The following is a 22,368-nucleotide window of genomic DNA, read 5'->3' as shown; positions in this document are numbered from 1 at the left end:
TTGTTGTAGTTAACAAAGAGAGGCAGAGTTGATTTAGCAAAAAATTAAAAAAATTCGATCCCATGCCCATCGAACGAAGCTCCGAAGCTTCGAAGTATTTAAGACAGCCCTAATGTTATTATAATGTATCATTATGTTTTATAAACCAACCTGGTTGTATGTTATTATGTTATTATAATTAATCATTGTTTTATAGACCAATCTGGTTGTCAGTTGAGCTCATATGAAACTGAAGGTCTCTGAATATCTGACTGACTTTATAGTCAGTTTATATCTCTGTAATTATGATTAAATCATTCAAATGCACCCATGTGTGTGTGAGCGAGCATGCATGTGTGTGAGTGAGTTACCTTCCTCCACGGGCTCGAAGACCTCCTCCAGGGGGGTAGCGGCGTCTCTGGGCGGAACCACCACCGTGGCCTTCTCCTTCAGTCCTACACGGAACCACGCACACGCTCGTTGGCATGACAACACACAACAACCAGGAAGCTACCGGGCCTCGGTAGGAGCAAGGCACCGTGGGAGAAGTAACTGGCCAGTAACAACGGTCAGCTGTAGCCGGGCGGGGTTTACTACGTTAGCTTGGACTATAGGGACACACCATCGCCAATACGGATTCCATAATGAGTATTAAGGTGCTGTAAGTGGTATTCTTGTGTTAGAATAAGCGTTCAGTAGCTCTACATTTCGACAGCCATCACTGATGCACAGTGTCTGGCCAGTAACATGAGTCTCCCAGTCCCTCCGCTCTGCAGTAAACACAAAATACATTTGCTGGTATCCCTTCCCACTTTATCCAATCAGGAGAGAGAACCCTAGATATTTTTTACTTATTTCAATAAATCTTGCCAAGCCAAACTTGCTTACTGCACTGGTAGATTATCTTACTTGTTTCAAGGACACATTTGCTTGAAACCTTTTTTTGCAGTGTAGAGGATACCAGGAAATGTATTTTGTGTTTACTGCAGAGCGGAGGGACTGAGAGACCCATGTTACTGACCACACGCACACTCTATATCAGTGATGGCTGTCAGAATGTAGTTATTATTTTAACATTTAACAAGAACAATACCACTCACAGCTCCTTTCATCTTTAAATATAGTCAACACAACCAAGTGTCCTAAACCCCACCCGTCTGAACCTAAACCCCACCCGTCTGCTACTTAACCCTTTCACTACCACACTACCAAATGGTTAACCGTTTCACTGCGACACGACAAAGGGTTAACCTGTGTGGTAGTGAAAGGTTAACCTTCTGTAGTGTGGTAGTGAAAGGGTTAAAGCAGTTTAAAACAAACTGCAGCAATTGGCTGCAGATACTAATTTGTTGTGGTCGCGATAAAACCGTATGTAATAATAATGATCTGTGTTCAGCCTTGAAGATGCAGTCCAGCGGAACATAAGTGTAGGAAATAGCAGTTGAGAACACAGTATAATAATAATAACAATAATAATACATGTTTCACAACAAAACATGGACACAGAAATGACAGAAACAGACGTGGGTTTTCTTTTGCTGTTGGACTCGTTCAGGTGGATGTTATGGAGGCAGTTGTCCTGGTTCGGTTCGGTCTAGTTTGGCTAAAAGGCTGCTTTTACACAGGAAGGCAGAATAACTGCCCCTCTGCTCGGTGTAGAAACACAGCCTTACTGTAAGCTTGGTTTTATTAGCAAACAGGACATTAGTGAGATCTGTGGCCGTGGCCCGACCTCAGGAGACGGCGACAGAGGGGGAGACGGACAGAGAGAAAGCTCAGAGACAGAGAGACAGAGCTTGGAGACAGAGACAAAAGAGAGAGCTCAGAGACAGATGGAGAGAGAGAGACAGAGAGTGCTCAGAGACAGAGAGAGACAGAGAGAGAGCTCGGAGACTGAGAGAGAGACAGAGCTCAGAGACAGAGACGGAGAGAGAGACAGAGACGGAGAGGGCGACGGAGAGGGCGACAGAGAGAGCTCAGAGACAGAAAGCTTAGAGACAGAGGGTGAGAGGAACAGGTGAAGGAGAAATGTTGTGCGTTTCTTCTCCTTCGTGCCTCATATTCGTTTATCATTGCAGGATGGATAGAACATCTACTAGAACATTGATCCTAGAAGGAAGAGCGCAAATTAATTTGAAATAAAGTTCTCTCATGTACCCCCCCACCCACACAATCTGATCTCATAAGCCAGTGAAAATTACGTGCACACTTAAAAAACAGGAAACCTACAAGGATCCAGCAAATTTATTGACAAAGGAGGAACGGTACACACAGTCATAGTGTCGCGGAGACCCGAGAGAATCTCTTTTGTCACGTCTCCCTACAGAACGAGTCGTACATCACACCACAAAGAACGCTAGAACCTACGGCGGCTGGTTCTTCCAGTCCAGTCAAATCTGAATTACAACAGTACTGTACAACACACCTTAAATACTTCAAAGCTTGTGGACATCTTGCATGATCACCCTCTCCCCAACTCTCCTCCCTCCCCCCTCCCCATCTCTCCTCTCATCCCTCCCCCCTCCTCATCTCTCCTCTGCATTCATACCTTTTCCAGAATAGAATCCATTTCATGTGAGACACAGGAGTTGGTTTACATATGTATGTACTATGGTTTCGAATGGGCTGAAAATGGCTTCCCTGCCCCTCTTAGAGGGGTTTCCCACCCCAGCAGCCAGGGGCAGCTCAGAGGACCCCCGCTCCCTGGGGAGGGGGGGAATGATCTTTCACTTCCTGCGTGACCAGGGTTGTTACATCATCAAGTACAGGTATGACCCATGACCTCATTTCCTGCCCGATTTGTCTGGTTTCTCCCTTCCTCTTCTACCCCTCTCCCTCCCCTTGTCCTCCTTCTCTCCTCTCTTTCCCTCCCCCTCTTTTTTCTCCCCTTTCTTCCCCTCCCCCTCCTTTTTCTCCTCTTTCTTCCCCTCCCCCTCCTTTTTCTCCTCTTTCTTCCCCTCCCCCTCCTTTTTCTCCTCTTTCTTCCCTCCCTCCTCCTCCCCTTCCGCATCCTCCTCCTCCTCCTTCTCTCGTTTCTCCTTCTCCTTCTTCTTCCTGAGTTTCTCCAGGGCTTTCTCCATCTCCTCCCTCTCCATTTGCTCCTCCTCCTCCCTCATCCTGGCGGCTACCCTCTCCTTAGCCCTGGCTGCCACCTCCTCTCTCCTCAGCCCCAGGGCCTTCTCGTCCTCCTCCCTGGCCAGGATGAGTCTGACCTCGGCCAGGGCCAGCTTGGCGATCTTCTTGGCCTCCACGCGTTCATGGATGATAGTCAGCTGCTGCTTCAGGGCCTCCCGGAGTTTCCAGCCCACGTCTTTGGTCAGAGGGTCTGGTGTGGATGGACAGTTTGGTTTTAGACCGCTTTAAGTCAGTTCAGACCGGTTTAGTGGGAGGAAGGCCATGCAACTCTAAGCTCCAGGCAGTTAAGGGGATATTTAGTAGGAGTATGGGGGGGGGGGGGGATCCATACACATGTTCTACCAATTCTCAAAATCGATTCATATTCAAGTGTTTCAGTCACGTAATAATAACGTTTGTTTTGAATTTTGTCTGGCCTAAAAACGATAAATTAGGGATAGTCACTGGTGGGAACTATTCGAATACTAATCGAAAATCCACGTCAACGTATGGGTTTGTTTTTACTTAATAGCAAACGAGAGATAATCCAACAAACGAGCCAAGTGGCTGCCGTCATTGCCAACAGCTAACGCTAGCGGACCAGGCTAGTGTATTTCCGGGAAACAAAAGCATTCATTCTGAACATTACATCACTGATGCTTGAAATGTATGCGCTTAGTGAAACATGGCAAACGTACAAAACATTGCTGCTACCGTGTAACGAGATTGTTATGCTACCTGGCTAGGTAGCGAGCTGTACGCAGCATGCTGTTCAGCCAACAGTTGATAGGGTCCCCTCTCGATACACTACACAGTGTAGTCGCCGGTAAAAACAAGGGGAAATATATTTTTTGAGACAACTTGCACATAAAAACTATTAAGATCTAAAAAAATATATATATATATAATTTTCTTTTTTTAGATTATTTTTAGCATGTATTGCTTTTCATGATCAGACATGACCGACAGAGGAGGAGAGGTTGAACAGGAGAAGAGGCGGGGAAGACATGCGACAAATGTCACCGGGAGCGGGAGGCGAACCCGGGACGGCCGTGTTAAAAGAAATATATCTAACGAATATTCTAAAATGGATGCCCATCCCTACTAGAAATCATTTAGCTCTAAATCCTACAGATGGCGCTATGTTACCAGGCCTGTTTCTGGATAGACCCGTTTGCCGTGAGCAAGACGTACAGTGGACGAGTATACGTGGCTTATTTATGACCAGGGGGCGCAGACAGGCGGTGGAGGACGATAAGTAGCTAAACTACGTTAAGCCAGCTTCATCTTCAACGAAGGCAAGCGGCCTAAGAAGGACACACTTTGGATTTTATAATCTCCCGAGGAAGGAGCTTGATAATACCTCATTTATACTCAAGACGCCAAAGTGGTTGCGAAGGTTGCGGTGAGCCTATCGACGACGCCTACATGCAGCTGGTGAGCTGGCGTGGACAGCACAGAGCTGTGATTGGCCGCTGCCCTGGGCCGTGTACGCGTTCCTCTGACGTACTTCCGTATTTACTATTAATCATCTCAGGAGCTCGGTCGGAGCATTCCATCATCGATCGTGATTAACTACATTACAAACATGGACCAAACCGAAGAAAGATTGGCAGAGGAAGTCCCAAAATATAGCTTTTTGTACAACGAAACGCAGCCACCTAGTGGTTCGGCGGTGTACAGCGACCCACACATTGAACTGATGTGGAAGTATGTCGGTCTAGCTCCCACGCGCAAATGATCGGTGACAGCCGACGTTGAAGCATATCTCAGCCTAAAGACTCACGCAATATGCAAGCTACGCAAGGTGGTCCAGGTGATTAAACTGAGTAACCTATATGTACTACAGTAACTCACCACACAGCAAAGCTTTAGTACCATGTTCTCAGAAATCACACATTCTCATCCTCACATTAGTGTTCTGCAGTGCCTAAAATTTTATAAAACAATATGAATTAGCCATGAATTATCACATATAATAGTCTAGTCTATATTTCTGTTAATGTCCGTCTGTTAGTCAACACCAGCGTTATTCACACAGACCGAACAGAATAAATTATTATGACTTGAAACCATTCATATTACTTCTAATAGGATGTGCCATTAGAATACATTTTAATATTTATCCCACTACAACCCAAAGCATGACTGAAGCCAAACAACCTCTTCACGTCAAACCAAATACATTTACTTTGTTAACTCTTTAGTCAATAATACCTCAACCTTATTAGTTGAAGTATATAGTGAACTTTACACCATGAGCAACATTTCCCTGGCGATGGATTAAGCCTAGATCACTGGGCCATGCAGCAGGCAGACCGGTACCTGGCGTAGCTGCTTTCCTCGACGCCTCGGTCGGCTTCTCATCTGATGTTACAGAGACAGAACAGTTAACACACTGGAACTACACTAAAGAGTATCCATTCATCCACTCACAAAACCACATCATATCCATCCACAGAATCACAGCATTTCAAGGCAAAGCTATGGCCACTCCCTGTACCAGGTGAGTGAAATGGCCAACATCAAAGGTAGCAAATAGACCCACCTCTATAGGAGACATGCTCCAGTTGTAGCAAACTAATGTTAGCTAGCTAAACAACTTAGCAGACAGGCCATTTGTATAGAGACATGCTTCAGTTGTAGCCAACCAATGTTAGCTAAACAACTTAGCAGACAGATAATTTGTATAGGAGACATGCTCCAGTTGTGGCCAACTAATGTTAGCTAGCTAAACAACTTAGCAGACAGACCATTTGTATAGCATACAAGCTCCATTGGTAACCAACTAGCTAGCTATGCAAACTAGCAGACAGACAAATAGACAGCCAGAACAGAAAGTGGTTTTCCTACTAGGGATAAATGATGCCAGATCTTTTAAAATTACATTTAAAGCAAACAAACAAATTACAGCTTAAAGCTACCACAGCAACTAACAGACCAGCCCCGTCAAGACAGCTCTGGTCATTTCTCACATGTATGAAGCTAGCGTACTACAGACCATTTACACAGCAGTGACAGTAGCTAGTGTGCCAGACCAGCCCACCTACACAGGTCCAGAGCAGCTGCTCTCATGGCTGCCAGGAAGACCTCCGGTGCTGCTGGTCTTAATAGCTGGCCTCTCCTCCTCAACCTATACCCTGGAGAATCTGAGTCGACTGGGGAGGAAGACATATTTACACAATACATGGGGGTTGATGTAAATAGAGGATCACTGGACATAAAAAGGTAGCTAGCCATACAAAAACATTTAAATACATTTATGTAAAATATATATATATGGGGGGCAGGTGGCGCACGGAGATTACGTTCGTCACCAACACCGGGAGACACTAGGATTCGCCTGTTCGAATCCAGCTCCCGGCGTTGCTATCAGCTTGGCTGTCCTCTCACGCTGATACAATTGGCTGTATCAGGGGGTGGGAAGCTGAAGGGTGGGTCCTGGGCGTTGTGGACAGCGACCCCTACAGTTCGGTCGGGGCGCCTGCTCAGCGAGGGTTGGATCTGAGGAGAGATAGTGTGGCCTCCCACACGCTACACTCTCCCCGGTGAGAACCTGCGCGGCCAGGTTGGCCTGCCCCAGGCTGCACATGCGTCGGAGGAAAGCATGCGACAGTCTCCGGTCTCCCGGACCAACAGTAGGGGAAAGTACGCAACAACCAGGAAGGGTGGGATGGGAGAAAAATCGGGAAAAAGGAGGGGAAGAAAGATTAAAAAAAAATATATATATATATATATTTTTTTTTCTCTTTTTTTTTTTTAAACGAGGTCAGAACAATCACAATGATATGTTGCTTGCAACTGCTTGTCTCATAGCATTTAGCTACTGATATAGGGGAGCCTGCTAGCTAGCCATGTAACAGAGATATACTGTAGGAGGGCCTGCTAGCTAGCCATGCAACAGAGATATAGGAGGACCTACTAGCTAGCCATGTAACAGAGATATAAGAGGACCTGCTAGCTAGCCATGTAACAGAGATATAAGAGGACCTGCTAGCTAGCCATGCGGCTGTACTGACACATTGGCTGCTCCATTGTTGTGACGGCACTATTTAAAGCAAGACAGTTAGAATTATGGCCTCTCTTCTGAGGAAAGGCTTATAGAAGCCCATGTCCTCAAGTGAAAATATAGCCCATCTGCCCTGTAGCAGCTAGCATGCTATAATTCCAGACAGTGTAGAGCTAAGAGCCAGGAATCCGTCATCCACGGTTTTATTTGCTGAACATCTCTAGCTTGGATACACACCAGGAAACGGTTGTTTGAAGATGACTCCAAATGTCTGAACTAGCTGAGAGGCTGATTATCCTCCTACAATAAAGAGTGGAGACAACACTTAGAGAAATCAGACACTTCAGGCAGAGCAGACCACTATGATGGTTACACCAGACAGACAGGGGGGGTTCAGAAACACCAAACACCCCCATATCCCCAACTGATTCCAAACGAACACCAACATCCATCACCATCAAAAAACCAACAACTGACATTCCATAATATGCAAGAAATAAGTGCAAAACACCAAACCAAACAATTTTTCAGTTAGAATGAAAATCCAAACCAGTCATCTCAAACTCAAAATTCGAAACACTGGATTAACGGGGGAATGTACACAGGCATCTTTGCAGCCGGTGTACATTGCAAAATATGCCCATTCCCAGTTAGAAATCAAAGACACCCGATCATCACCTCAATCAGAATGAAGAGGGAAAAGTCTCATAACACATGCCTGTTAAATGTCAGAGTACACAACGTGCCATCGAGAAGAGCCCCGCCTTCTCCCATCGACAGTAGCCACGCCCCCTTTCCCATCGACAGTAGCCCCGCCCCTCTCCCATCGACAGTAGCCCCGCCCCTCCCATCAACAGTAGCCTCGCCCCCTCCCATCGACAGTAGCCTCGCCCCCTCCCATCGACAGGAGCCTCGCCCCTCCCATCGACAGTAGCCCTGCCCTCTCCCATCGACAGTAGCCCCGCCCTCTCCCATCGACAGTAGCCCCGCCCTCTACCATCAACAGTAGCCCCGCCCTCTCCCACTGTACTGCACCCAGGATGCAATTATGATGACTTTAGTAATGCATATGGTCACCGTATCACAGAGAGTTGTGACACCTATAGTGATAGGAGAAACCAAACATGTGCCTTAAGATTTCCTGTTAAAAGGCTTCTTCCTCTGGTTCTACATTATACAGCTTAGCAATCTTATGATTGTGATTGGTTTAAAGAAACACAAACAAGGCAGAGCTGGAATGATAACCGGTTCAGCCAGACCTATCTGCGGTGCTGGCACAGCGGTGATGTGGTGTGTGGAGAGATGTGGCTACGTGAGACTAAGTGGTTACTGACTCTAGGTCAGTAGTTGCACAGTGCTGATGTGGTGTGTGGAGAGAGATGTGGCTACGTGAGACTAAGTGGTTACCGACTCTAGGTCAGTAGTTGCACAGTGCTGATGTGGTGTGTGGAGAGAGATGTGGCTACGTGAGACTAAGTGGTTACTGACTCTAGGTCAGTAGTTGCACAGTGCTGATGTGGTGTGTGTGGAGAGAGATGTGGCTAGGTGAGACTAAGTGGTTACTGACTCTAGGTCAGTAGTTAGTTACCGGTGTGCTTGGTGTAAAGCTGCTCTGAATAGATGCAATCAACTAAAACCATACATGTAAATGTAAGGGACATTTAAAAATAATAATAAAAAAGGTGTCAAGTAACCATTTGGCTCATCGCTCCCCTGAGCTGAAATACCATCAACACTCAGTCAGGATGGCTCTGCTCATGGTCCATCAAGCCCAACAACCTGCAGCAGCTCTGGGCTGCTTTTAACTGTGTGGGAACCTCAACATGTAATAAGAATATAAACACACCGACATCTCGTACTGCTAGTCAACCTGACTGGAGAAGGAGGGAGGATGACTCAGCTGGTCCTGCTGGGTTCACTACTCTGACCTACGACCTGATTCTACACCCTGACCTATGACCTGATTCTACACATACCGACAGAGAGGAGTGTAACAGAAGTAGAGAGAAAGGGAAACGGGGCAAAAGAGAGGCAATTGACCAACGGATAAGACAAAGAAAGAACCTGACGGGGGGCAGAGGGAGATTCATATAGTTGTGTAGACTAGCTATGGAGTAGTTGTGTAGACTAGCTGTGGAGTAGTTGTGTAGACTAGCAGTATTCTAGATGTGTACTAGCAGTATTCTAGATGTGTACACTAGCAGTATGTATGTTGTACGGTCACTGTAAGTCAAGCTACCGTATGAAGGTTTAAAGTCTCTCTCCTGTAATAAGAACTGGAATGTGATCCAGCCGCAGGCAAGCCTGGCCGGTTCCTACACAAACACACACCTATGTGTCATCCTTCAGTCATCTAGAGCTAACCAGTAACCTGCATTTTCTTAAGTCATGAAAGGCTTTCTGCTCTCACAGCGAGGGCTTAGTTTAGACTGAAAATACACAAACAAATATAATATACACACAGGCTTGTCAAATTGTCATTTAAGAAATGAAAAAAATATAAGTTTTAGCCTCACCTTAAAGGTGGAGATGAAGGAGTTAAGGTAGAGTTAAAGGTGGAGATGAAGGAGTAAAAGGTAGAGATGAAGGAGTTAAAGGTAGAGTTAAAGGTGGAGATGAAGGAGTTAAGGTAGTTAAAGGTGGAGATGAAGGAGTAAAAGGTGGAGATGAAGGAGTTAAGGTAGTTAAAGGTGGAGATGAAGGAGTAAAAGGTGGAGATGAAGGAGTTAAGGTAGAGTTAAAGGTGGAGATGAAGGAGTTAAAGGTGGAGATGAAGGAGTTAAGGTGGAGATGAAGGAGTTAAGGTAGAGTTAAAGGTGGAGATGAAGGAGTAAAAGGTGGAGATGAAGGAGTTAAGGTAGAGTTAAAGGTGGAGATGAAGGAGTTAAGGTGGAGATGAAGGAGTTAAGGTAGAGTTAAAGGTGGAGATGAAGGAGTAAAAGGTGGAGATGAAGGAGTTAAGGTAGAGTTAAAGGTGGAGATGAAGGAGTTAAAGGTGGAGATGAAGGAGTTAAGGTGGAGATGAAGGAGTTAAGGTAGAGTTAAAGGTGGAGATGAAGGAGTAAAAGGTAGAGTTAAAGGTGGAGATGAAGGAGTAAAAGGTGGAGATGAAGGAGTTAAGGTAGAGTTAAAGGTGGAGATGAAGGAGTTAAAGGTGGAGATGAAGGAGTTAAGGTAGAGTTAAAGGTGGAGATGAAGGAGTAAAAGGTAGAGTTAAAGGTGGAGATGAAGGAGTAAAAGGTGGAGATGAAGGAGTTAAGGTAGAGTTAAAGGTGGAGATGAAGGAGTTAAAGGTGGAGATGAAGGAGTTAAGGTAGAGTTAAAGGTGGAGATGAAGGAGTTAAGGTAGAGTTAAAGGTGGAGATGAAGGAGTAAAAGGTAGAGTTAAAGGTGGAGATGAAGGAGTTAAAGGTGGAGATGAAGGAGTTAAGGTAGAGTTAAAGGTGGAGATGAAGGAGTAAAAGGTAGAGTTAAAGGTGGAGATGAAGGAGTAAAAGGTGGAGATGAAGGAGTAAAAGGTGGAGATGAAGGAGTTAAGGTAGAGTTAAAGGTGGAGATGAAGGAGTTAAAGGTGGAGATGAAGGAGTTAAGGTAGAGTTAAAGGTGGAGATGAAGGAGTAAAAGGTGGAGATGAAGGAGTTAAGGTAGAGTTAAAGGTGGAGATGAAGGAGTTAAAGGTGGAGATGAAGGAGTTAAAGGTAGAGTTAAAGGTGGAGATGAAGGAGTTAAAGGTGGAGATGAAGGAGTTAAAGGTAGAGTTAAAGGTGGAGATGAAGGAGTTAAAGGTGGAGATGAAGGAGTTAAGGTAGAGTTAAAGGTGGAGATGAAGGAGTAAAAGGTGGAGATGAAGGAGTTAAGGTAGAGTTAAAGGTGGAGATGAAGGAGTTAAAGGTGGAGATGAAGGAGTTAAGGTAGAGTTAAAGGTGGAGATGAAGGAGTTAAAGGTGGAGATGAAGGAGTTAAGGTAGAGTTAAAGGTGGAGATGAAGGAGTAAAAGGTAGAGTTAAAGGTGGAGATGAAGGAGTAAAAGGTGGAGATGAAGGAGTAAAAGGTGGAGATGAAGGAGTTAAGGTAGAGTTAAAGGTGGAGATGAAGGAGTTAAAGGTAGAGTTAAAGGTGGAGATGAAGGAGTTAAAGGTGGAGATGAAGGAGTTAAGGTAGAGTTAAAGGTGGAGATGAAGGAGTAAAAGGTAGAGTTAAAGGTGGAGATGAAGGAGTAAAAGGTGGAGATGAAGGAGTAAAAGGTGGAGATGAAGGAGTTAAGGTAGAGTTAAAGGTGGAGATGAAGGAGTTAAAGGTGGAGATGAAGGAGTTAAGGTAGAGTTAAAGGTGGAGATGAAGGAGTAAAAGGTGGAGATGAAGGAGTTAAGGTAGAGTTAAAGGTGGAGATGAAGGAGTTAAAGGTGGAGATGAAGGAGTTAAAGGTAGAGTTAAAGGTGGAGATGAAGGAGTTAAAGGTGGAGATGAAGGAGTTAAAGGTAGAGTTAAAGGTGGAGATGAAGGAGTTAAAGGTGGAGATGAAGGAGTTAAGGTAGAGTTAAAGGTGGAGATGAAGGAGTTAAGGTAGAGTTAAAGGTGGAGATGAAGGAGTAAAAGGTGGAGATGAAGGAGTTAAGGTAGAGTTAAAGGTGGAGATGAAGGAGTAAAAGGTGGAGATGAAGGAGTTAAGGTAGAGTTAAAGGTGGAGATGAAGGAGTTAAAGGTGGAGATGAAGGAGTTAAGGTAGAGTTAAAGGTGGAGATGAAGGAGTTAAAGGTGGAGATGAAGGAGTTAAGGTAGAGTTAAAGGTGGAGATGAAGGAGTAAAAGGTAGAGTTAAAGGTGGAGATGAAGGAGTAAAAGGTGGAGATGAAGGAGTAAAAGGTGGAGATGAAGGAGTTAAGGTAGAGTTAAAGGTGGAGATGAAGGAGTTAAAGGTGGAGATGAAGGAGTTAAAGGTGGAGATGAAGGAGTTAAAGGTAGAGTTAAAGGTGGAGATGAAGGAGTTAAAGGTGGAGATGAAGGAGTTAAGGTAGAGTTAAAGGTGGAGATGAAGGAGTTAAAGGTGGAGATGAAGGAGTTAAAGGTAGAGTTAAAGGTGGAGATGAAGGAGTTAAAGGTGGAGATGAAGGAGTTAAGGTGGAGATGAAGGAGTTAAGGTAGAGTTAAAGGTGGAGATGAAGGAGTAAAAGGTAGAGTTAAAGGTGGAGATGAAGGAGTAAAAGGTGGAGATGAAGGAGTAAAAGGTGGAGATGAAGGAGTTAAGGTAGAGTTAAAGGTGGAGATGAAGGAGTTAAAGGTGGAGATGAAGGAGTAAAAGGTGGAGATGAAGGAGTTAAAGGTGGAGATGAAGGAGTTAAAGGTGGAGATGAAGGAGTAAAAGGTGGAGATGAAGGAGTTAAGGTAGAGTTAAAGATGGAGATGAAGGAGTTAAAGGTGGAGATGAAGGAGTAAAAGGTGGAGATGAAGGAGTTAAGGTAGAGTTAAAGGTGGAGATGAAGGAGTTAAAGGTGGAGATGAAGGAGTTATGGTAGAGTTAAAGGTGGAGATGAAGGAGTAAAAGGTGGAGATGAAGGAGTTAAGGTAGAGTTAAAGGTGGAGATGAAGGAGTAAAAGGTGGAGATGAAGGAGTTAAGGTAGAGTAAAAGGTGGAGATGAAGGAGTTAAGGTAGAGTTAAAGGTGGAGATGCTTTATAAACAGCCGTCTGAAACGCATCTTTGGGATCCGGTGGCCAAACAAAATCAAGAATGAGGAACTATGGCTGAAAGGAAGACAGGAACCAGTGGAGAAGCAGATCCTGAGACAAAAGTGGGGATGGATAGGATGGACACTTTGAGGAAACCGGCTACCAGTACTACACGACAGACTTGGAATCCCCAGGGGAAACGGAAGAGAGGGCGGCCTAAGAACACCTGGAGGCGGGACACTGAGGCGGAGCTCAAGAGACAAGGAACTAGCTGGGGGGAGGCAGAAAGGACAGCCCAAAGCCGTGTTGGATGGAGAAAAGTCGTAGATGGCCTATGCTCCATTGGGAGCGATGGGCCTAAGTAAGTAAGTAAAGGTGGAGATGAAGGAGTTAAGGTGGAGATGAAGGAGTTAAGGTGGAGATGAAAGAGTTAAAGGTGGAGATGAAGGAGTTAAAGGTGGAGATGAAGGAGTTAAAGGTGGAGATGAAGGAGTTAAGGTGGAGATGAAGGAGTTAAAGGTGGAGATGAAGGGGTTAAAGGTGGAGTAGAGATGAAGAAGCTGTGATGGAAAATGAACATCAACTTCTACCAACTGAGGAATAATATTAATACAAGCAATAAACAATAAAGATGAAAGGAGGTTAGTACCTCGAGTCACTAACAACCCGGAATGCACAAAACCTGCAAACCCATTTAAAAAAAAGTTTAGAAACAAACGATTCTAGCAGTTTATGAATGTCAAGATATTATTTATTATAAAACGACAGCCAACCATAACACTGATATGTTCAGTCTGCGGTTATCTTCAACATGACCTCGTCACATCTGGGGAGATGTTTCCGTATTTGGCACTTAAGTTAATGACATGACACAGACACTGACATGCTAACAGCGCTAATCCATTTCTAACAGCGCCGAAGAACTCATTTAGACATGCCTTCCCCCGTGATGCAACAAGAGTCCAGTGGACAAACTAATTCTAAATGTCAGTTTTTTCTTAAAAAAGTACAAATACATGCCGATATTCCAGTTGTACAGTGTGCATTTCAAAGATGAGCTTTTAAGACATGCAGCAGAGTAGACTAAAAGAGGACACGAGTAGACAGAGGACAGGAGTAGACAGAGAGAGGACATGAGTAGACAGAGAGAGGACAGGAGTAGACAGAGAGAGGACAGGAGTAGACAGAGAGAGGACAGGAGTAGACAGAGAGAGGACAGGAGTAGACAAAGAGAGGACAGGAGTAGACAAAGAGAGGACAGGAGTAGACAAAGAGAGGACAGGAGTAGACAAAGAGAAGACAGGAAGCCAAGCCATTGTCCCAGTGATGCTGGTCTTTGTATAATGTTGGTCACAACAGTTAAAGAATAAACTATTTTAAGAAAAAGGACATCTCCTGAGGGGAAAGTATTTGTCCCAACAAAGGAGACGTCTGTCCAAGGTGGCATCTCCGAGACGTCCTTGCGGTTTCCATTTCCCTCCAGAACTGGTGGATTTCTCCTCATTTAAGATTTTGTCCAGCAGTAACTCCTCTAGTATCAGAATGTGGTTTTAAAAACGGTCAGAAACACGTTCATCGAGAGCTTCGTTGAGGTCAAGCAAGTCAACCAACGAGTTCACCTGCACTACATTATCTGTGAGACTCCACTATTCCCATTGTGTCGATGGCACATCCCATTTACAACAGCCAGGATAGGGTCATATCCCGACTAGAACTGCACACACACACGATACTGTTTACTGCTGGGTTTTACAGTCAGTTTATGTTTTAATATTAATATTTAAAATGATATTAGTCAAACCTCGTATCCATGTAAACCACTCCAGGGACATTAGCCGACATCCAGAGAGTAGATCCACACATTCTGATCATTACCATGGGAGTAAGCGTGGAATAGTAGAGTATCATAAATGATATATGAATATTAATGTGCATCGTCAGGGGGGGGGGGGGTCTTCAGCCATAGATGGACAGACACATTCCTGGTCCTAGCCGTCAGCACTGTGCCCTGAGAGGAGGGGTTAATGTATCCAGAACCCAGAGTGGCCCCCGAGTCGAACTAGAGGACCTACAGGACTCTGGAGGCTACTGGTTGTGGAGACCCACTATGACGATCTTCTGCCCCTGATCTCCGCTCTCCTTCGCTCTCCTCAGCCTCGCCGCCTGCTCGTCTTCATCATCATCCTCATCATCCTCATCCTCCAGAGCGCCTCCTCTTGCTGTACCGCGCTCCTCCTCTAGGGGATCCAGAGGGTTTATCAGACCGTACAGGAAAGTGAAGAAGCCGTTTAGCCAATCAGAGCTGCCCTCCTCCACCTCGGCTAACCAATCCAGAACCTCCGACCCAGCCTGAGCTCCGCCCCCACTAAGGCCTACGCAGACAGGGGGGGGGGGGGGGGGGGGGGGGGGGGAGGGGTGAAGACAAAAAGAGAGGAAGGGGAGAGAAAGAGAAGGTAGAGATAGAGAAAAGAAGAGTAGAAGAATATGACAAAAAGGGAGGATGAAGTAGAGGGCGTGGTAGTAAGATTAAATGAAAGGTGGATGTAATGCAATGGGCAGAGGAAGAGATGGAATTAGTGAGGGATGAAAGAGAGCAGAAGGGAGAAGAGGAAAAGAAAAGATGGAAGTTTTAAGCCAAGGTTAGGCAGCGAGGGAAGACATCCGCTATATGAACTGTTAGCGAGAGCGAGAGACTGAGGAGGGTAAATAGTATTTATTGGTAAATAACTTAGTTTGGGGTGGGCGGTGTAACATTTACTGAACAGACTCTAAACTGTTGTAATGTACTATATGGTAAACCCCACCCATCTGGCACTAAAAGTAGGTTAAAACAAACATCATTTAGTGCTATGTGCAAATACTATTTGAAGGAGTCAGCAAGAGAAACAGACGAGATATCGCACCCCCCCCCCCTTTTTTTTGTATATATATTAGGGATGCCCCGATCACGTTTTTTGCCACCGATACCGATCACCGATCGTCTTGAGCCATATCGGCCGATGCCGATAGTTTGATTTAAAAAAAAATGTTTTATACTATATATATTTTTTTAATAAAATGTATATATTATATAATTAGACTTGTACTTGTATTATCTGCGAGACATTGCCACCACGCAACAAGTCAAAATGCTCGCTATCTGCAAACAGCTCCACTGTCTGTGTGTACTCGAGTAGCCTCCAGCTACGGCCAGGATTCTCCGGCGCTGCAGCTGGACCCTATTGGTATAAATCACATTCAGCATTACAGGACTACAGGACAGCGGTCAGGACAAGGAAGGATATATGAGGAAACACCAGATACTCGGCCTCCAAGCCCGGAGAAAGATGGCTCAGGGGGTTTCACTAACCCTGAAAGCCCTGGGCTCCACTCCACCTGTGCAAGACACACCCAGATGGGGGTAGCACAGGAACACGGTCAAGACCCAGGAGTTGGTCAACATCAGGGACAGATCCTGAATGCACCATGCCTCATAGAAACAGGCCGAACACTGCCTGCTCCCACTTCCATGTATATGGACAAGAGGGCTCCGCCCTCAATAAGAGTTCTCCTAGACATACATTATTACAAACAAGAAAAGGTTAACAACTCTTCTATGCTTACATTTCATATCAACTGGATATAACTAAACCAGTGACTATGAAGTAAGCTTGACAGAAATAGTAATTGACTCGAGAACTGAGTTTAGCACCTCGCTGGGGGATATCGAGCGGCCACAGGCTTCTATCTCGAGTAGGTGATTGAGATAGATGGAGACAGCCTGTAGCTCTTAACATGGCAGCATTACATGCCCTGAGCTCGAATACGCATCGAATCAATGTTATAAGACATTGATATCAGGAGCTATCTGTAGCTACTGCTAGCCGGCTAGATAACGTTAAGACAACGCCTCAGTGAACTATTTAGTTTAGAGCTAACGTGAGCTAAGGAGGTAACTTATCATGCACTCGACTATTGCTGGAGCATTTGTTGATATCAGCAGCCATCAGTAGCTAGCCAGCTAGATAACGTTAGACAATGCCTCATGTAGTCACTGGGTCATTTAGTTTAAACAGTAACGTTAGCTCGGTAGGTAGCCAACGTTAGCTCACGTCGCATGCACCAGACTATAGCAGACTGTAGGGCTGTCCCCGACTATTTGGATGGTCGACTAGGATTGGCCAAAATCTGCCGTTAGTCGACTATTGGTCGACCTAAAAAAAAGTACAATATTTTTTTTTATTTTTTATTTTTTTTTATCATTCCATTTGGGCTGTGGGGGTGCTTAATGTCTGAAGGAGTCGACTGAAGGCTTCTTGTGCTCTGCAAAAGCATGCAATTGGTCCACTGATGGATACATCTTGATATTTGTCTAGTCTAGTGTGTTCATTAGATGGGTGAAATCCTCTTTCAGAGCCTCTGTGCCTGTTTTTGTAGGCAGTTAGCCTCTGGTATGCGTGCCATTAGCGTTAGCCACGCTTCTAGGCCTCTTTTCTTTTGGAAAGAATGATAAAAAAAAAATTATTATATTCGACTAAGGTTGGTCAGTCGACTACGGCTCCTTTCGACCGATTAGTCGACTAATCGATTAATAGGGGTCAGCCCTAGCAGACTGCGAGGCATTAGGAGCCTCTTGTTTACATGGGTGCGGGAGGAGCTGGGGAGGAGGAGGGGCCGTACACTGCAAGCAGCTCTGTGTGTCTGAGAGAGAACTCAGCGAGTGAGATCTCTGCTAAGAATTGGATCATGTTTTTCCAATCGGTTTTATACTGAATATCGGCCGATACCGATCGCTGGCCGATCGATCGGGGCATCCCTAATAATTTTTTAAGAAGTCCATCTGGTTTGTAAAACACGGAGTCCTGTACACACTGGTACCAATGTTGTGGTTCATGCATAGCGTTAGCGTAATGCTAAACATGCTAGTAGAAGTCAATGAGACATGAAGCAGCATTATTGCTTAGCGAGAATATAAATGGTAAAATATAGAATGATTCATGTCCCCCACTGACTTCCACTAGCATGTTTAGCACGATGCTAACACACATTCCACTAGCATGTTTAGCACGATGCTAACACACATTCCACTAGCATGTTTAGCATGATGCTAACACACATTCCACTAGCATGTTTAGCACGATGCTAACACACATTTCACTAGCATGTTTAGCACGATGCTAACACACATTCCACTAGCATGTTTAGCATGTTAACAAACATTAGCACCTACTTATACACCTGCATATAACCCATACAATTCTGCATGATAGCATGCACAATAATGCTATATATACACTTATTCTTACCGTATATAAGGATATATATGTATATCCACATCTGTCTGTACATACCTGCATGTAATCCTTTTCTGTAGATACTATATATCTATACATCCCTTACCTACTGTTACTAGTTGGCTGGCCAGTATGACTTACTTACTACCATAGTGTCTTTATACCTGTATCACTGTACATATTAATACTACCTCTGTACATACATCTGATTAGCACTATTACTCAGTAGTACGAATTTATATATTTTATATCCACATAAATCACCTGTACATTGTATATTACTGTTGCACTTTACCGTTACATTTGCACTCTGGTTGGATGTACTTTTCGTTGTACTGTACTTATGCTGTATGATAACAATATATTTTAATCTAATCAAACTAGCATGTTTAGCATGATGCTAACATACGTTCCACTAGCATGTTTAGCATGTCAACACACATTACACTAGCATGTTTAGCATGATGCTAACACACGTTCCACTAGCATGTTTAGCATGATACTAACACACATTGCACTAGCATGTTTAGCATGATGCTAACACACATTGCACTAGCATGTTTAGCATGATGCTAACACACATTGCACTAGCATGTTTAGCATGATGCTAACACATTACACTAGTGTGTTTAACATGATGCTAACACACATTTCCTTCCTCCCAACATCTATAAAACCACAACACTGGTAGCAATGGGTTTTGGACAGACTGATAAACCAGATGGACTATCCCTTTAAAAATGAGACAGAGAGAGATAAAGGGAACAGAGGAGACAAAGCGACAGAGAGGTGATGCATGCAGAGGAACGATGAGACTACAGATCCTAGTTAGCAGCAGCAGAGCGGTCTGCCCAAACATCTAGCTGACAGGACCAACTACTCTAAACTACGTTCATTACTGCAGAGCAACTGAGCATGGCAGAGAGGAGAGAGAGAAAGAGTGGGGGAGGGGAATAGTGACAAAGAAAGGGCTTCTCTAGAGAAAACCGACGTGCAGCACCGTAAAACGACCCATAATCCAATTGTTTGGAAAGGACATCGCAATACAACAGACAAATGTTTTATTACCAGACAATTGGAGCCCAAGACGGACTCCAAGACAGACTACAGACTGCCTCTAAGACAGGGTTCACAGTCCCATTTTGGCAGGGGTCCCCAGTCCCCACATAACTTTAATGGGCGACCCCTTCAAGCCCCCCTGCACACTGCACCGCTGTGCCAAGACGTTCTTCCATTGAGGCGATTCCCATTGTATCTACGGAGCCCCCGCACACCGGTGCAACCGTGTCAACTGCTTTGGCGTGGCGCCCTGGGATCAGAAAACAGAGCCCAGAGCTGTAGATGACTGCAATAAATCAGAGCAGCCCAGAGCTGTAGACGACTGTAATAAAACAGAGCAGCCCAGAGCTTTAGACTGCAATAAAAACAGAGCAGCCCAGAGCTTTAGACGACTGCAATAAAAACAGAGCAGCCCAGAGCTTTAGACGACTGCAATAAAAACAGAGCAGCCCAGAGCTGTAGATGACTGCAATAAAAACAGAGCAGCCCAGAGCTGTAGACGACTGCAATAAAAGCAGAGCAGCCCAGAGCTTTGGATAAGTCTGCCATGAAACAGAGTAAACCCTGAGCTCTTTGATTTGGTAAAACAAAATGTCCTGTTAGGAGCAAAGGAATCATTGATGTTCTATATTAGACGCTCATCATCCGTTAGGAGCAATGCAATCCTTTTATGTTCTATATTAGAACTTCTTAATCTGCTAAATTCCTCGCAGCTCAGTTTATGTTGGCACAACTGGACCCCGTGGCTGTGTTCCAACCTGTAGACCAGGGCTAGTGTACTTCACACCCTCAGAGTGAGAGTAGTGGACCTCAGACGAGACAGAAATGGAACGGACCCCACATCACGACCATGCAGCATGCAGCACCTCCAATTAATTGGCTTCACACACACACACACACCAGAGCTGCCCCAAAAACCTCTAAATAAATAGATGACATAAAATAGAAGATGTGACATTAGAATAACTGAGAAAAAGAAAAGCTTTCACTTTCAACTCAATCAATTCACTCGAAGGGTTGAATTAATTGACTTTAAGAGTGAATCAAGGTTATAAAAGTTCTCTTCTGACACTGTAGGTGTCTCTTTACACCCTAGCAACGTCTCTTTTCTCTTGAGGTTTTTGGGGGCTCAACTCGAGGTTTGGTTCGTTGGTTCAGGTGAATTAACTTAAATTGGTTCTCAGGTTGCAGTCAACTTAACAAGAGAAATTGCTAAATTATTCATGCAAAAGAAAACCCACAGTCTGTTATGATCAATAAACAGTCAAAACACAGCATCAGTGAGAGACCTCCCATCTGACTTTACTAAAGGGGCAGTAAGAGGTATATTCTTGTTAAAATAAGTGTTAAATAGCGAGTGTTCGGTTAGTAACATGGGTCTCCCAGTCCGCCCACTCTTACTGCACTGGTCGATTATTTTACTTGGTTTCAAGCCCATATTTGCTTAAAACTAGTTTTTATCTTCTTTACCGATACCAGGAAATGCATTTTGTGTTTACTGCAGAGCGGAGGGACTGGGAGACCCATGTTACTGACCAGACACTATATCTGCGATAACTGTTAGAATGTAGAGCTATTATTTTAGCATGTACCTGTAGACCACTTATTTTAACTAAAATAATACCACTTACAGCTCCTTTAAGGGATATTTCACTTGAGTATAACTTGTCTTTTTTCTGCAGTCTTAACTCTATCCAAAATCATCTACAAGTAAACTGCCGTCTGGGGTCAACACCGCCATTCCTTCCTCATTCACTTTTGGGGACCTAGTGTAAATATTGTACATTTGAAGTATAAACAAATTACTGTGGCGCATATTTCAATAAAACACGACAATTCTGAGTCAAATGGACGCGTTTGTTTTGGCATTTGACGTGTCTTCACATATTTATTTCAATATGTTGTAGGTTGGAGTGCTCCGTGTAGCTTAGCCTTGCATGAAATGTTCAGGGAGTGGTTACCACGGTTACCTAGAAGAAAAATTCTACTACAGTCAAACTACACCTCAAGTGAGCAATAGTTCCTTTACCGACTATTTGAAAATGACTACAGTAGCTTAAAAAAAAGTACCTTTGACAGAGAAATATATATTACACAGAATAATATTGCTGTATAGTTTGTTTATACTTCAGAAGTATCATATTTAGACTTGGTCCTTAAAAGTGAATGAGGAAACAGACACCTGGAAGGAATGGTGGTGTTGACAGCGGACAACAGGGACACCAGTGGTCACTAGCTTAGATGTAGATGACTTTAGAAATAGTTCTGCTAAAGTCAAACATCACTTTAAAATGGACCTACATCACGTTGCTATGTAAACAGTATGACTTGTGGAAGGATTTTTTTTGCCATCTTTTAGCTCTTGAAACAGCTTTTTGGTCAAAGACGAGATGATGTTGTGTATTGTTAGTCAATAAGCCCAATTTCACAAATTGCAACTGAAATGAAGATCTTGTATATCATTTTCAGAAAAGCTCATTTAAATGCAGCTGCTGCTGTTGTGGCATTCTGTTTCCATAGTAACGTCATATTGAAATAGGCCAATCAGAAAAATACGTGCGTTTTTCTGGAGACCTCAGGTCTGTGGTACACTGAGGCATAGTAGGAACAATCATTTTCTAGATTAATCAAAACTTGCCTAGCAGAACTTTAGCGTCTTCCACATCAAAATCACCATCGCCGTCTGTATCGTAGGACACCAGTTTACCTACAGCAGGGCAGTCAGGGACATTTAATATTTAGCTTTAACAGTAGCCAGTAAAACATTTACCTTCAGCAATGGGGAGGGGAGGGGGGGTATATATGGGATATGACATGTATCCCATACATGTATGTATCATATGCTTGTAACACTATTAGGGTCATTGTTTAGTCATATGAGATAGTAATATGGGACATTAATGATAGTAACATGAGATAGTAATGATAGTAATATGGGATATTAATGATAGTAATATGAGATATTAATGATAGTAATATGGGATAGTAATGACAGTAACATTGGATAGTAATATGGGATATTAATGATTGTAATATGAGATATTAATGATAGTAATATGGGATAGTAATGATAGTAATATGGGGAATTAATGATATATTAATGATAGTAATATTGGATATTAATGATAGTAATATGGGATATTAATGATAGTAATATGGGGAATTAATGAGATAGTAATATGGGGAATTAATGAGATATTAAAGATAGTAATATGGGATAATAATATTAGATATTAATGTTAGTAATATGGGATATTAATAAGATAGTA

General features: G+C 43.8%; 1 protein-coding gene across 15 annotated transcripts in view; it reads right to left on the bottom strand.

Moving 5' to 3' along the window:
• asph (aspartate beta-hydroxylase) overlaps positions 1–22,368 on the bottom strand; it is a 74,437-nt gene that overhangs the window by 26,699 nt on the left and 25,370 nt on the right. For 14 of the 15 annotated variants that reach the window (XM_084327879.1, XM_084327881.1, XM_084327869.1 and 11 more), the window contains 2 exons: positions 21,738–21,806; positions 351–434 (listed from right to left, as the gene is read on the bottom strand). In XM_084327879.1, coding sequence (XP_084184005.1) covers positions 351–434; positions 21,738–21,806 — 153 coding nt within the window. The remainder of the gene's footprint in view (positions 1–350; positions 435–21,737; positions 21,807–22,368) is intronic. The other variant, XM_084327872.1, reaches the window with a different exon arrangement.

This window comes from Notolepis coatsorum (assembly GCF_963971535.1).
Source record: "Notolepis coatsorum genome assembly, chromosome: 13".
NCBI classification, from domain to species: Eukaryota; Metazoa; Chordata; class Actinopteri; order Aulopiformes; family Paralepididae; genus Notolepis; species Notolepis coatsorum.
Note: the sequence above shows the minus strand (reverse complement) of the source record. Positions and strands in the feature narration are given on the sequence as shown.